Genomic DNA, 17,363 nt, shown 5'->3' on the forward strand with positions numbered 1-17,363 from the left:
GATCTTACTGTTTTCTAGTTGTATGGCCATGAACAAATTTGCCTGGGCTCTCAGGGTCTCAGTTTTCATATTTAATGAGGGAGAATTCCTGCCCTCTTCAAACAGATATAACCAGGACTGAAATATAACAAATATGAAAGCATTTTATAAATATTAAACCACTGTTAATGTATCTTGATAGTTGGATGTTAATATTAATATTTTAGAATCCAATCCAAACTATGTATTTCATGGATTCTAATGTGCATAATGTTTTCACATTTTCTAACATCTCAGAAGTAGGCCTCTATCTTACCACCTATTGACAATAGGACTCTAAATGTGAACAAATCTTAGAAATGCCTAACTAATTTATTTTGCACTTTTTTTTTGGTGGTGGTGAGGTGGGGTACCAGGGATTGAACTCAGGGGCACTCGACCACTGAGCTACATCCCAGTCCTAATTTTATTTAGAGACCGGTTCCTACTGAGTTGCGTAGTGCCTCACTTTTACTAAGGCTAGCTTTGAACTTGAGGTCCTCCTGCCTTAGCCTCCTGAGCAGCTGGAATTATAGGCATGTAACACCATGCCCCACCCTTTTTTTTCTATTTGGTATAAGTGGTATTTAACTTTTTAAATGTTTAAGCAAATCTAAAATAGCTATAAGTGACAAGATACTTGAGCACTATTTACTATGTAACTATTTTTCTCAAATATAAACATCAAATATAAAATAGTGGTACATATTAAAATAAAACAGCTTCTTAAATTTCTTAAAAAGGAGAGAAACTAGATTTCTCCAATCTTCAGTCTTCTAGTCCTGTGGCAATCTAACTCAGGAAAAACTGCTGGAACAGGAAACGAGAAATCACAGAATTTCACTTGATTTGATATGGTGCTTTCATGTTTTTTGTTAAGATTTCCCTTGAGAGGAAAAATACTGTGCAATAAAAATCTCTTCTTGATCATATTGAGAACTTCTTAAAAAGAATAGTCTGACAGAGAACAAACTTCAGTAGACACAGAGAGAAATCTTAATTCAAGATTTTCTAAAAACCACTCACTGCACTATTTGCTCAAATGAGTAAAAATACTAAGATTAATTTTATATAAAACAGTGAGTTCTTACTTTTTACAAAAAAATTTTGACTACATATTCCTCCTATATTTAAAAATTAAATAACAAAACCAAACGAAACAGAGATTAACAATGAAAAAGCTCATGAGGTTACCAAATAAAAATGTCTGTGAATTAAGCACCCTTCCTCTGCTATCATCTCATTTGTTTGTTTTTCACTTTGAAAATGCAGTTCTGACTACCTTCTGAGAGAGGTGGGGAAAGGCAAGCAGCACCATTGTGTGTTGAGGCAGACAAGGTTTAAACATGATGATGCTCTACAGCCAAATTTAGATGATTTTCTCTGCCTGAATATACTAACAAGAATCCAGATTGGCCTGAAGGTGAAAAAGTGAAGAATGTAGAAATAACAAGCTCCTTTTGTGCCCCTCATTCATGCACTCACTTATTCATATCCTTACTTCTAAAAAAAATATGAGAAATCTTGTAAGAAAAGCCTGGTGATGAGGGGAGAGAGACAGTTAACATACCAGAAAATACAGCTAAAGGAAATCGTACCAATTATATTAAATCCTACTGAGTTTTTCCAGCATCCAAGCCTAAAGGCACACAAAATTCTGTAGCTCTTCTGACTTAATGAAACAAAGTGTGCCTAATTGATGGGGAGGAGAGAACCTTAGGAGCTCTAAGCTGTAAGAGAATTTTACATTCTTACATTAACAAAACTGAATCGCATAATGCAGCATTGCTTTGAGATTTAGTTTTACAGAAAACAACTGACCAACCATTTGACCGGTTCATCATACTACTACAGTAGCTGAGGACTCTGCAGAGTATCTTTGTATAGGGGTAATGAGAAATAGTCCAAATAAGCAATGTGCTGGTGAACTGACCTAATACAGGATTTTCTGGAGATCATCAACCCAAAGGTCCTTTTCTTGCACTAAAATAATTTCTTTTTTCATAACTGCAAATAAACTTGTATTTTCTTTGTCCATAAATTCATGCATATGATATGTGTCACAGTATGTTACATTATAGTCTACTTTTTAAAGCTACTATTATTAAGAGAATTGCTTCAATTTTTAAATTATTTTAAACTACATATTGGTATATATAAATCCACCTAAAATGAAAATAAATCTTGATCTTATAGAATCTCAGCCAAAATGACAATTTAAAAATTTCTCTTATTTTTCAAAAATGAAGATACTTTTGTTCCTGAAATTAATTTTGTTAGTTTTTAAACCTGAATCAAGGGAGATCTGTCTACCAAAACTGAGATAGGAATAATCATCTGCAAATGATAATTTGTTTCACTCAGTTTTAAGATAAACACAAACTTTACCCATCTGCAATTCTACTGACTTACTTGCATATGGGACAAAAACAGATGTCAAAATTCGGCAGTACAAAACATCAAGAGACTCATTCATTCATTCAATCATGACTACCGAGCTCTATCTATGAGTTATGCCTTGGTTATTCTCTACTGGGGAAAATAACAGGGTCTATGACAGACATAGTCTCTACTCTTGTGAGGATTCAAGACTCATGTTCTGAAATGGGAATCATGCTGAGTCAGACTGCTTTTAGAAATGCATTCCTGTGATCTATTCCCATTTTAAAAGGGACTGCTAAAAGATATGATCAGAAAGGGAGCATATCACTCTGGTTCTGACAGAGATGCTGCCATATGCATGCCATTTCGTCAGGAAAGATACCTAACCTAGTCAAACTTTCAGTAGTTTAAAAACATCTCCGCCAAATATCTCATAAAGTAAGCAGCATAAAGTGACTCATATTTTGTTAAATGAATAATTATCTAAGTGCCATAATCCTTAGTTTACCAAGATATACCACTTCCTAGTAAAGTTTTAATCTATTCTTTAGCAATTTAACTATAGGAAGTAAAAGTCATATTCAATCAAAGACAAGTATAAACAATTAGATATAAAAAAAATTAAATCATCAATAAGCCTCAAATACAGGGCTAATTTTTTCCTATTGGAGAATTCCTCAGTTGAACAAGATTTATAAACTGGTCTTACACATAAATAACTAAAACTAAAGGTCTTTCCACCTTTACTCCCCCACCAACCTCTACCCACCCCCACCACAAAAATCAAATCACCAAATTTTTCTTACCTTTTTAAATGCTTCAGGCATACACCTATCCATAAATCTTTTACAATTCTCGTCAGACTCGGAAAGACCTTGGGAAAATAAATAAAAGAATATCCCTTATTTAGATTTTTATGTAGTCTATAGAAATCTCAAATTCACACAAATGGAGCTGTTTATCATAGAAACCTTGGTTTTTAAACAATTATTAAAAGTAGAATATAAACATTCTCCTGGAGTAAAGGGCTTAGATATAATCATAGCAATAGACTTAATATTAATTAAAACCCAAAAGGTTGATCTTATGTTCCATGTCAGAATAACTTTAATAATCTGATTAAACAGCTAGTAAAACAACAGCAGCTACTTACTATCCATTATTGCTTCCCTAGACAGCTTTATAAAAACACAAACATTTATCAAATGCCAAAATCACTCTTCTTCCCTAGAACAAATCAATGACTCTGCATAGGAAAATACACAGAACTGTGCCTAGCAGAATTCTCATAGTTTAAGTGATCAACACTAAGTGAATGAATGAATCCACTGTAAAAGCATACTTCAGAAGTTTTTTGTTTTTTTTTTTTAAATTACTGGAATACTGCTAAAAATTTTTCTTTTTTCTTTTTCTTCAGACCCACTGTCTAGCACATTTCCTAGATCCTGAAGGTGCCCAATAAATACTGCTATTGGGAAGCTAATTTTAAGTGTATCATAAAAGCCAGTTCCCAGTAAATCTAAATCTACTCAGAAAAGTTCATTTTGATGTGTCTCATTCAATTCTGGTAGTAAACTATACATACTTTTCTTTCTTTCTTTCTTTTTATTTTTTATTTTTTGTGATTCTGGATATTGAACCCAGGGCCTCATATATGCTGGGCAAGTGTTTTATCACTGAGCCATATCCCAACCCTTTTTAAAAATTTTATTTTGATACAGGGTCTTGGTGAGTTGCCTATGCTGGCCTCTAACTTGCAATCCTCTCTGCCTCCATCTCCTAAGGAGCTGGGATTATAGGCATGTGCCACCACACCCTACTATGCACTCTTAATAAGAAAAAATATCCTAAGATAGTGGCCTCATTCCTTTTATTTTGTAACAATTAATATGAATTTTTAAAAATAGATTTATAGTACAGACTTTTCTTCTAATCTAGTGATATTTTTATCACTCTATTAGCTTCATTTTTGTAAAACACTTAAGACAGTATCAAGCACTTAATAAGCACAAAATGTTTGTTAAATAAACATTACTTTCTTCTTTCTTTCTCTCCTTTTTTAGTAGTGCTAGAGACTGAACTCAGGATCTTGAACTGGCTAGGCAAATACTCTACCACTAAGTTAAAACCCCAAACCCTTTCTATTCTTTAACAAAACAAAACAACAACAACAACAAGCACCACCTGAATTGAACCCAAATTCAAAGTGCTCCAAGCTTCTGTGGAAAAAGTTAATTTCAATTTCTATAAAAAGCTTTTAATTATATTTTAAATAATCTTACACTCTACTAGAGCTAGAAGAAAACTGATTAAAGCTTTTTATTCCACAGGGGATAAACAAAGACTAAGAGAATAAATAATCTGTCCAAGACCACACATGACAAAAGCCAAGATTATACTCAGTTGCCTATGAAAAATATTTCCTTTCTGAGGTATTTGAAAGCTTACCAAGTCTTGCTAGGTAGGTAGAAGCCAACAGGCATTTGCCTAGTGATTCTTCTCGCTTGTACGGGATGGACCAATGATCAGTCAGAACACGGCTTTCCAGTTCATATAAATTTGTTGTAGGGAATTCAATTCCTTCCCCTGAGCAGTTTCCATTTTCATCATTCTTCTGACAAAAAGGGATTGAGATTAAAAGCAAATAAACCAACCAGTTAGCAACTCCTCTAAAGATCTAGATTTAACACAGAGTAGATGATTAATGTATGGTAGCTATTAATACCAATAGTGTGAATTTCATCCCTCTTTCTTAAAATTTTATCTCTTAATCAATAAATAATACCTCAAATATTCTTAATTTTCACCATTCTGCATTCCCTACTCTTTCTCAGATGATCTCTTTCTTCCACAAACATTCATTTTCTCATAAGACACAAAACCTGCCTTCATCTCCAACCATCCTAATCTCACCTCTTTTTTTCCACTGAGAGGATAAATTTCTCCAGAGGTATCTAACACCTGCTATGTTCCTCTCCCAGTGACTTACTTCTGACACCACTCCAATCTGGATTCCACAGTCCCTACTGCCCTATTGTGTCTACTATTACCTTCACTTCTGAACTTGGCACCATTAATTCCAATAATCATGTTCCAGTGCTTTCCTTACTTCTCAATTTGATCTTCTACCCACCCTCACTCCTTCCTCTTGAAATGCTAGAATTCTCTTCTCCTACATTCCTATTTTCCTCCACTCTTGAGTATGGCTGTTCCTAGTGGTCTCCTCTTCTGGTACACCCTACTTTCTCCTTCCTAGACATCAGATATCTCAGTCCTCAAATCTCAGCACTATGCCTTTTCTTCTATCTATCCCTGGGTGATCTCATCTGTTCTCTAAATCTCAATTACTTCCACCAGGAGATGACTGGTAAATTTCTAGCTCCAGCTCAGACCTTTCTTCTGGGCTTCAGACCCTATTTGGCATCGTTTGTAATTAAATATGTGTCCCAAACCAGATTCATGTGCTTCCACTCAATCCTGGTACACGTCTCCTATTCTCCATGCTAGTGAACAGCATCATATTCATCTGGCGTATGGCCAGAAACCACGGGGTCAATCTTAACACTCTGTTCTATTCCCATCCCCATGCCCAAGACCTGGTAATGAAACCCAAGTTTCTCTCAAATTCATCCGCTTCTAGTCACCTCCACAATCAAGCCGACACTACTACAGTTTTTGCCTGAATTATTTCACCAGCTTCCTACCTGCTCTCTCTCACACACATATTTGCTCTCCAAATCAATCTTTATACAGCACAAATCTGATGTTAACTCTACAACACCTGAATGGTTTCTCTTTATTCTTAACATAACCCCAATTTTAAATTATTTAAATTTTAAAATATTCTATCAGAGATTAAACAGCCCATCCCATACTTCTCTCTCCAGCTTCTCTGGGCCTTATGACAGGCACAATGTTCCCTACACTAAACTACTTTTCCAAAAGCCAAAACAATACTTCTGGTTCCTATTTCTTCTAGAACCTTGTCATTCTCCCAACTTCTCCTGTCCCTGAACTAGAGTGGAACTGTATGTCCTCGCCTTGATGAACAGAATGCAGAAATGACATGATGTCTACGCCAAGGTCATAAAAGGCAATACAGCCTCCTACTGGCTCTGGCACTGTCTTAGAGCACACACCCCTAAACCAAGGATACCATGTCATGAAAGAAGCTAGGTTCAATGGAAAGGTGACATATGGTTGTCCTATCCTACAACCTAAGATCCCACCAGTCCCTAATGACCAGGAAAGGAGCCTTCAGGTGAGTTCAGCCTCTAGCCATCATCTTCAGTATTATCCTTCCAGATAAGGCCCTAAACATCATGGGGCAGAAGAAAAGGCATAACAAATGGTTGTTTTATGCCACCATTTCTAACTCACCCTTTGCCCTCTTTAACCTGCTTAAATTGGTTTAAGAGTAAGTGTATTGTGTGTATCTTTAACTCTTTCAGTAAAGTTTTTCCAGAATGTCTAGTCTTAGTCAGACTCCTCCAATCATTACTTACTCTTACCATCCTGAACCTCTCTTTCACAGCACTACTCACAAATACAACTTGACATTTTTTGTGATTCACTTTGTTTGCCCTCACCCCCTGTGCCAAAGGATCAAGCTCCATGAACCTTCTCTATTTTTGACAACCTCTAAATCTCAAGAACCTAGTGCCTAAATATTGTTAAATAGAAAAATAATCCATGCAAAGATAAAACTTTTAATGAATCAAGTGTAGAACTTTCCTTTAGATCTGTTCACACCATGCTAATTTATAACAAGGCAAACTAAACCCCAAACTGCCTAAAACCTACTCTAGTTTTTTTTTTTTAAATCTAAATATTTTCGCAATTCACTCCACAGTTTAATCATTAGAAAATAAATAATTCCATTAAAATTCCTTTAACTTCAATGAAGAAAATGACTTTAAATATAAAGTCTAAGCCAGGCACGGTGGCGGATGCCTGTAATCCCAGCATCTTAGGAGGCTGAGACAGATAAATCCAGGGTTCAGCCTCAGCAAAAGCAAGGTGCTAATCAATTCAGTGAGACCCTGTCTCTAAATAAAATGCTCAGGATGTGGCACAGTGGGCAAGTGTCCCGGAGTTTAATACTCAGTACCCACTCCCTGAAAAAAAAAAAAAAAAAAAAAAAAGCATAAATGACAAAAAGAAATTTCAATTCCATACCAATGATATCTAAAGAAATCTAACTCATTATCTTTTTTTATGCTTAAACCGGGATGAAAATAAAGATAAAAAACAGGAAGGCAATTAGGTGTGGAAGACAATGTAAATTGAGAGGTGAAAAGTGGGAGTAGTGATGAAAATATTCTAAAATTAGAATGGTCATGATGGTTGTATACTAAATGAACACTTTAGAGAGTGAATTTTATGGTATGTGAATTATATCTCAATAAAGCTGTTAATAACAAAAATGAGTACAATAATTACAGTTATGTGAATATATGAAAAGAAGAATTTCAAAACACAAGAGTTGTACTTAATAGCCTATAATACAAATATAATACCTATTGCCATTAAGACAGTCTTAAACAGCAATTTAAAAAATAATATACTTAAGCCCTGACAAGTGAAAAATAACATGCTGCCTGCTAAGCAGTTAATATCCTTGGTCTTAAAAATGGAGGAAACAAGTCCGGGTGCAGTGGTGCACACCTGTAATCCTAGTGACTTGGGAGGCTGAGGTAGGAGAATCAAGAGTTCAAAGCCAGCCTCTGCAAATGTGAGGCACTAAGCAACTCAGTGAAACCTTGTCTCTAAATAAAATACAAAATAGGGCTGGGAATATGGTTCAGTGGTTGAATGCCCCTGTGTTCAATCCCTGCACCCCCACCCCACCCATCCATCCACCCCCTGCAAAAGGAAAGAAACATCCAACTATGCCCCCCCCCCAAAAAAAAAAGAGGGAAGGAAAGACATGGAATACATGAGAGTCAAAAAATGATACAGAACAGAGCAGCATTACATTTTGAGGAGGTTGCTGCTAACACAGATAGAGAATTACAGAGCAAAGGAAATAGTGATATAAATCCATGTTTAGGTTGGTTTAATACTTTGAGTCATCATTTTGAGTAGAGCCTGTTCTTGGCAAAAATTACATATTGAGCAAGTGAACACTCACAAAACAGCTTAGAATGTCCTATTGCAAAATAACTTCCAACAGACATACAAGGTATTGGGCTTTTAATAAAAACTCTGGCATGTAATATACTATTTTCTTATTAGATGCTAAATCCAAATGATACAAAAGTAACTACTAATTCTACTGATTCTAAATTGATTAGAAATATATTTATCAAAGGTCTGCTACATTCTAAACAACAGGCTTAGTGCAGGGGGTGGGGGAGATAAAGATGCAATTCTTGTTTTTATAGGAGATAATGAAGAAGTATAGAAATGGAAAGGGTGAAGGGCACACCAGTACTTGAGTGTCCTTCTTCACAAGCAGTGTGAACAAATATATGTACATAGGTTTGTTATGTGATGTAGTTCAAGGTAAATGGTACTTGAGGCAGAAAGTATAGGTCATATTTCAAATCCAGTACTACTTTTCAAGAGTATTAAATAATAAACCTTAACATTTTTAGCCTTTTTGACAAAATCTTCACTGCTTCTCATTATGCTATTCTGTCAATTTCATTTAAAATTTAAAAAGTTGCTTAAAAAAGAAAACAACTTTAGAATATTTATATAAATCCAGCACTTTATTAGAGATGCACAATTCTGACACTAAGGCAGAAGAGAAATGAGCTTGTTAACAACTCTTGAATGTCCCTTTTTACTAAAAAACTTTCTAATAACACTAAATTTTATATATTCTATCATCCAAGAAAAGTCATACAGATGAATTAATGTGTTAAATTATGATTTCTGAATTGGTCAATTTAGGATTAAAATCAATTAATATTGTTGAATACATACTTATACATCTTCAGTATTTTAGGCTGTTTTCTAAACATGTAATCTTTTTAATGACCATAAATACAAAAGAAAATATAAACAAGGTCTCTGTAATTCCCATAATATTGGCAGCATTTTGAACATTCAAGGAATTCAAATAGCTATAACTTCATCAGTTTAAAAACTGTTCAGACTAAGGCTTACTATTTATTTCCTTGTAAGAACAAGACAGCACTGTTATTGGAACTGAAGTTTTCAAGGGAATTGATAAATGCTGGCATTGTATAGTATTGCTGTATAGTGATTATCATCCCCCCCTCCCAAAGCTTAGCAAAGATGTTCATATTTAACACAGGTTATTTTGACAAAATATTTTCTGTATTTTTACATTATAAATTATAATAAAAATGTTCATATATAGTCACTACCCATTATACAAAAACTTGCTCATCTGAAAAATTCAAACGAAACAAGCTAAACATAGCCAATATCTTAACTGGGTTTAACAAAAAGTATTAACTGCAAACAAGCTTTAAAAATCTTCACGTAAATTTTCAGTTAATAAAATAATTAAACATTTATTTAGAAAACTATCTTCAATGAGTTTTTAAAAGGACAACAAACTGCTCTTGATCTCGACAAGATGAATTATTAAATTTAAGTTTATTTGTCAAAAGAAGCAAAACTGACTTGGGGAGGTACCCATGCTTGTTGCTTGTTAGTAAAGCGATAAGCTCCTGTCTGCTCACTGACTCCACAAATACAGATAAAGAATATGAATTAATGGATAAGAAACTGCCAACATTGATTAAAATTTATTTTAATATTAAACTCAATTACTGAACTATCCTACTAGCCAACAATGTACTCAAAAGAATTTGTTGGGCTGGGGATGTGGCTCAAGTGGTAGCTTGCTCGCCTGGCATTCGTGCGGCCAAGGTTCGATCCACAGCACCGCATACAAACAAATGTTGTGTCTGCCGAAAAACTAAAAAATAAATATTAAAATTCTCTCTCTCTCTCTCTCTTTAAAAAAAAAAAAGAATTTGTAAATTTCTGATCAATGTATAGAAAGATGGCAAACTGATTTCCCATGATGATTTTAAAAGGATTTGTCTATTAATTTAAAAAAAAATTCTATGTCAAGTGCTTAAGAAAAACATGAACATTTCATTCTCAGTCACAAATTTACAATAATTTTCATTAAATCTTGAAATTGTTAGCCTTATTTATGAAATATTTTCAAACCAATTCAGAAACAGTTACGTGCAGATCTGATATTCCTTTCGTTATTTCAGACTAGCAAAAATAATTCCTAAAATACTACTTCCTGGAAAAAGAAGAGAAGATGAACATGCTAGTATACAATCCCCAAGCTATTAACACATTGTCTCTCAAGCTTGCAAACTGTTTTCCTGGAATGCCTTTTCATTCCATGTTATAAACAGTAAATAATTTCCTAACTATTCTAAAAAGTTGACATTTCTTGTGGTCCTTTACATTAACCCTTGCTGATTATTCATGCATTCAGGATATTAAATACGAAGTTTTCATGAGATATTATCTTGTAATTCAAAGGTGGTATCTTAAAGAATTTATTCTCTCACTTGGACTTAAGATTTGGGTATTAACAGATTATTGATCTCAGGAACAAAAAAAGTTAACTATAGTCCCAATTTCCTCAGGGCATCCCCAGTGACTGGAGTTATGTTGGCCCTTCAGTTTTAATAGATGGTAGGAAGGAAGAGAGAGATGGTAAAGGAGACTTAGAACAATTAAGATGAGAATAAAATGAGTGAATGGCAAAGGAAGACTAACATATCTACTGAATACCTTGTTACTGTTTCAGGCACTGGACAATCACTGTGGAGTGTGAGTGTGTATGTATTACAATTAACTTTTCCCAAAATTTCATAAAGTAAGAACTATCATCCTCATTTTTTCAATAAGCAAATAGACTAAAGCTTAAGTAAATTTACTAACCCAAAGTCATATCTCTTATGGTTCCTTACCTAATAACAATAGTCACTCTTGTTTAGACTGGAATAAAAATTTAAGTCAAGGTTTCCTCAAATCTGAGATTCTATATTAATTATACAGTTCATCCAAAAATAGGTAGAATGGCATGACCTCAAAAAGCATCACTCCAGGATGGAGGCAAAATATTTTACAACAAACAAACAAAATTTATATAATATACCCATAACCAAGATTTAGGAAGGTAAAAAAACTATCAATTAAAATTTCTTCCAAAGCCCTATTTTGAATCATTAAAACTTAAGATAACATTCTAGATAAGGGGTTATCTAGCACAGGCAATTAGTGTTCATTCTTAATTTTGTGGTACTCTTTAATTCTTTTACTCTATGTTCTTGCACAAGAGATCTAAATGCTGATTCTGTTGCCACCACTAGCTAGCTGTGTGATGTGAAATAAACTTTTGAATCTTTCTATGGACCCTAATTTTCCTCAATGAAAATAGAGAGCAGTGAGTGCCTCGTTTGAAGGAATAATACCCAGATCAAAGAGAACCTGAGGATGATAGTAAACAGCAGCCAGACTCGCTTCAAGCTTCAGGTGAAGCAAGTCTCACCTAACCCACCGGAAATATTAAACACAGCTAAACACAGTCAGTTCAGATATGACACCTCCACAGACTCTCATGTGCCACCTTTTGCTCCAGCTAGAGGACCTCTGAGTTCCATGCATACACAAGATCCTGTCATGAAACCATGCACAGCTATATGCTGTTTCCTCCACCTGGAATGTGCTGAACGCTTACAAGGCCCTTTTCTCATCCTAATAAATTCCTATTTCTTCAAAACCAGTTTGAGTACCATCTCTTCAGCAAAATTTTCAAGATTCCTTCACACAAAGTAAGATACTCTGTCTTCTATGTTTACACAAAATTCTCAGTTATTTTCCAGAGGCTGTGAATATACTGATGAATAAGACAAACACATTCTGCCTTTGGAGCTTGGAAATACCCCAGAGGGGAAGAAAACAAATAAGAAATTACAACTTCTTATAGGGATGATGCTATTCTAAGAGTGCTATGAAAGAATATAATAAGGGTACCCATTAAGTTTTTTAAGAAAATCCTGTCACATACTGCAACATGAACACAGATTGACAATGTCATGCTAAATGAAATTAGCCAGTCACAAAAGCACAAAATACTGTATGATTTCACTTATATGAGGTATTTAAAGTAGTCAAACTCAATGAAATAGGAAGGTGGTTACCAGGGGCTAGAGGTGGGGGTAAAGAAGTTGTTTGATACAGAGTTTCAGATTTTTGTAAGAGAAAAAACTTCTAGAAATCTGTTTCACAACAAGGTGAATAAACTTAATGCTACTGAATGCTACTTTAAAAAAGGTTAAGAAGGTGAATTTTAGAATTTAGATTTAAAATTTAAATTTCAGAATTTTAGAAAAAAAGGGGGACTCACCCTAATCATGGTCAAAGCCTAGAACACAAAATGACATTTAAACCAAATCCCAAGGAAGTATGTAACTTCTTCATCACAACATTTATAGGGCATATGGGGTGTGTGTGTGTGTTGATTCTCAGTCCTCATCTCATCTAACCCACCAGAAACATTGAACACAGCTAAACACAGTCAGTTCAGATATGACCTTTTCAGTGGAGCCTTCCCTGAATGATCTATCCAATAATCTTCCTTGAAAACCCACCTTCACTTGGTAAAGGTAGACAGCACCCTTACCTGTCCTCCCCACTCTATCCACCCCACAGGCTCCTTTGCAGGCCCCTTCTACACTAGTGTCTAGACACTAGAGTACCTTCCAGGCCAGACCTCTCCTCTATTTCACATATACTCACTGCTGATGAGCTCACAGAGTCCAATCTAATGCTGTGTTTTCATTATCACCTCTCCAAAGAACACTTTCAGACATTTTTTTTTCTTGATTGCTCCATTCTCCACAATATTAAATAGTAAGGAACAAGACAGGGTTGGATAAGGGTTAAACTTTGATGTAACTCATTGCAATATCTAAGATTTTCACCCCCCCTCAAGAACCAATTTTGCCAGCTTTGTAGTGATATTACCCATGCTAAAAATGGTCAACTGGCTTTAAAAACTATCTCTAACCTGAAGATTCACATTTTAGTTCTAATGTAGACCTCTTCTTTGGACTCCAAGCATATATCCAACTCCCTTTTTGACAGCTGCATTAGGATATCTAACAGTCCTCTTAAATTAACATGCCCCAAAACAAACTCCTAATCTTTCCTATCAGACCATGTTATCTCCCTGTTTAAAACCTTCAATGCCTCCCTCTTTCTAACCAAAAGTTATTAGCAGTTAAGGAGCTGACCCCCTCCCCTCTCATCAGTGAGTTCCAACTCTCTTGGCCTCCCTGCTACTCTTGAAGCATGCCAGCCCTGTTCCTATTCAAGTCTTCACATGAGGTGTTCCTTCTACTTAAAGCTGAAACTGACAAAGTACTGTCTACTGTCTGGTCCGGCCGTCCTCCCTCCCTCCCTTCCTTCCTTCCTTTGTTACTGGAACACAGACCTACTCATTTTTTTAATGCGGATCACCTGTGGCTGCTTTAATATGACAACAGCAGGGTTGAATTGCTATAAGACTATAGGGCCCACTGAGCCTTTACAGACAGGTCTGCCAACACCTAACTAAGAGCACATTTCCCTCCTATATTGCATCTTCTTCAGGACTTTGTTCAGATATGACCTTCTCAGAATAATCTATCAAAAACAAACAAACAAACAAAAAAACCCAGCTCTGGTCATACCACCCACTCAGGATAGCATGCTCTCTATTCACTTCTGCTTGGAGATCTCAGCATGGAGAACTATGTGTGTGCTCTGTTCCTCCAGAGAATGTGGCAGGTTTAAAGAACTTACTTCTATCCCCATAGCATTAAATACTGAATTTTATTAAACTTTATTTATTTATAAGTTTAGTTTCCCAATTAGATGATCTCACTCAAAGAAGAGCTGAATATAATCATCTATTCTGTTCCAGTGTCTACACTTTTATTTGATACATAAAGGCCTGTACAACATCTCCAGCAATATCCCAGAATCTCTGCTTGAAAAGGTCTAGTGACCAAGCACTTAGGTCACTATGAGATTGTTTGTTCCCTTTTTTTGCAGATCAAAGTTCAAATGAAATCTGCCTCCAAGTCATTCTGGCTAATACCTACCTAACCACAGTTAGATGAGATGTTATTCTGTGAACCTTCATTTCCTAACTTGTGAAAGAAAAATACCATTTGCTGTGTTAACTGCTGTGTGTTAACCAGAGTTTTGTGAGCACTGGATAAGATAATGTATGTGAAAACGCTCTGTAAACTCAAACGTCAAATAAACAAAGTAAAGTGCTATTATGATTATCTAAATTGCTCTTAAAAGGTTATTCTGCACAAATATTTTACTTAAAGGAGTAGAATGTCAAGAAAGCATTTCTGAAATATCTTTTTAGAAAGATACTTCATGTTCTCTCAAGCAATGTTTTTCCCTATTTTTTAATTGATGCATTCTAGTTGTACATACTGATGGGAGTTGTTACATACTCATACATGCGTACAATATAACAACATAATTGGGCCACTATCACTTCCCAGCTCTCCCCACTTCCCTCCCCCACCTCCCACCCATTGGTCTCTTTCCTCTACTGATCCCCCTTTGATTTTCAGGAGACATCCCCCCACCCAACACACACCTTTCTTTTTCTTTTTCCTCTTTAGCTTCCATCAAGCAATATGTTCTAACTTGCCTTAACCTTATAGCAAAGAATAATTCATCAGGCTTAACAAAAAGATCCAAAGTAAAGATGTGGATGTCAAAGGTGGGGAAATGAAAGGGAAAGAAAGCAAGGCACAGCAGTTTTTGTGTGTGGAAAGAACACAGAACTGAAAGTCAAGAAATGTGGATTTAAGTCCCACCATTATTAGCTGGGCAGATCAGACCAAGGTTTCTTAACCATGAATATTGACATTTTAGGCTGGATAATGAGGGGACTATTCTGTATACTGCAGGACATTTAGCAGTACCCCTAGCTTCCACCTACTAGGTGCCAGTAGTATCCCTTTAGTCTAACAATCAAAAAGATCTCCAGACATTGTCAGATGCAAGACTTGGTATCTTCATCCCTCAGTTTTCTCTCTTAAAATGAAAATGTTTACCTATATAGCAAAGACCCAGTCTGGCTCTAAAAATGCTAAAATCCAATAAAAAATAAAGATTATTTAAAATGCAATCTTAAGCCAGGTGCGGTGGCTCACCTCTAATTGGGGGGTGGGGAATTGGGGATTGAACTCAAGAGCACTCAAGCACTGAGACACATTCCCAGCCCTTTTTTGTATTTTACTTGGGGGTAAGGTCTCATTGAGTTGCTTAGCACCTTGCCATTGCTGAGGCTGGCTTTGAATTCTTGATTCTCCTGTCTCTGAAGCCACTGAGATCACAGGCATGCGCCACCATGCTAGGCAGCAACTTGGGAAGCCGAGATCAGAGCCAGCCTGGGCAACTTAGCAAGATTCTGTCTCAACATAAAATTTTAAAAAGGGTGGGGAACATAGCTCAGTGGTATAGCACCCCAGGTTCCATTCCTAGTACTGCAAAAAAAATTTTTTTAAATCTTACTAAGGGCTGGGCACCGTGGCGCATGTGCCTGTAATCCCCAGAAGCTTGGTAGGCTGACATAGGATCACAAGTTCATTCAAAAAAGAGCTGGGGATGTGGCTCAGTGGCAGAGTGCCCCTGAGTTCAACTCCAGTACCCCTCCACCCACACAAAATCTTACTAAGGCAAAACAAATCATAAAATGAAAGAAGTTATTTTTGTTCAGTTTTCCTTATTACCCTAACAGATAATAAAATTGCCCTTTGTATTTAAAATGATTCAATTGTGAATTTTTAAAAATACAATAAGAAAATTGGGTTAAACTTTTCAACAATGTCAAAGTATAGACTAAAAAGATACATCACTGTAGAATCTAGATTTAAAAACATGATATTCAAATCAAATACATAATCTCTGATTCAATCCTAAATTATTTTTTAAAAAGGCAATAGAGAATATTTTTAATACAACTAGGGAAATCTAAATATGAACTAATTAATAAATGCTTATTGTATTAATGTTAAATTCCCTTGGCAAGAAAATAGGACTGCAGTTTTGCAGAAAAGCATCTTTGTCCTTAGAGGATACATCCTGAAATATTCAGGAATCAAATGTCATAACAACTTATTTTTATTTTCAGAAATTTCAGGTGTGCCTTTTGAGACAGAGGAAAGAAAGAAATGTGACAGAATGTCTCTAGTGTTGAATCAATGAGAAGGGTATGCAAGTATTCAATGTATTTTTTTTAAAAACTTTTCTGTAGGATGGAAATTATTAAAGATAAAATCTTGGGGAAAATACATCTATTACATAAATCAAATTATACCCACTTTGGATTTGTAGCTGACTATTTCTAAACATTTCAGTACTTTATCCATTTCTCTTCACTCTGTCAGAATCTCCTGTGACAGCTAGAGATCTTATAGGGACCAGCAATTCTAAAAAAGCAACCCAAGTGATCTGATCTAGAGTTGGCCCTCTTCCCACTCTTCAGGGCACTGCAAGGCTATGAACTCCTTGAAAGTTGGGGCTGTATCTTAGCTTTCCCAGGTCAGACAAGAGACAAAGACATTTGAGTATTTGTTCAGTGTTGAACAAATGGTTACTATACTACTATAATTTTCCTCCTCCTACTCCCCCCAAATCCCCCACACACCTTTTTTATATTGGGTTGAGGAAAGATAAGGGGAGAATCAAGTGTCTCAACAGCTTTACTTCAAAATAAACTCACTGGATTAATAGTAACAACAATAATCATTATTTTAAAGGAAACAAATATGGCAATCTAAAATAAAAACAACACTAAAAATCAGTTTCCTGTTTTAAATGACAATCTCGGCAAACTAATTTCTACTTACTGAACCAGAGCTCAAATAAGTCACACAACAAAGCTGTATAGAAACAGACTAGCAAATAGTCCTACTAAAAACTAAAAAGTG

The 17,363-nt window shown here is 35.4% G+C and overlaps 1 protein-coding gene across 2 annotated transcripts in view; it reads right to left on the bottom strand.

Moving 5' to 3' along the window:
• Positions 1-17,363, bottom strand: part of Usp24 (ubiquitin specific peptidase 24) — a 133,709-nt gene that overhangs the window by 102,944 nt on the left and 13,402 nt on the right. Inside the window, exons 2-3 of one of the 2 annotated variants that reach the window (XM_071617878.1) lie at positions 4,849-5,011; positions 3,207-3,274 (exon numbers count right to left, since the gene is read on the bottom strand). In XM_071617878.1, the coding sequence (XP_071473979.1) occupies positions 3,207-3,274; positions 4,849-5,011 (231 nt within the window). Of the gene's footprint in view, positions 1-3,206; positions 3,275-4,848; positions 5,015-17,363 lie in introns of both variants that reach the window. The other variant, XM_027944930.2, reaches the window with a different exon arrangement.

This window comes from Marmota flaviventris, chromosome 10 (assembly GCF_047511675.1).
Source record: "Marmota flaviventris isolate mMarFla1 chromosome 10, mMarFla1.hap1, whole genome shotgun sequence".
NCBI classification, from domain to species: domain Eukaryota; kingdom Metazoa; phylum Chordata; class Mammalia; order Rodentia; family Sciuridae; genus Marmota; species Marmota flaviventris.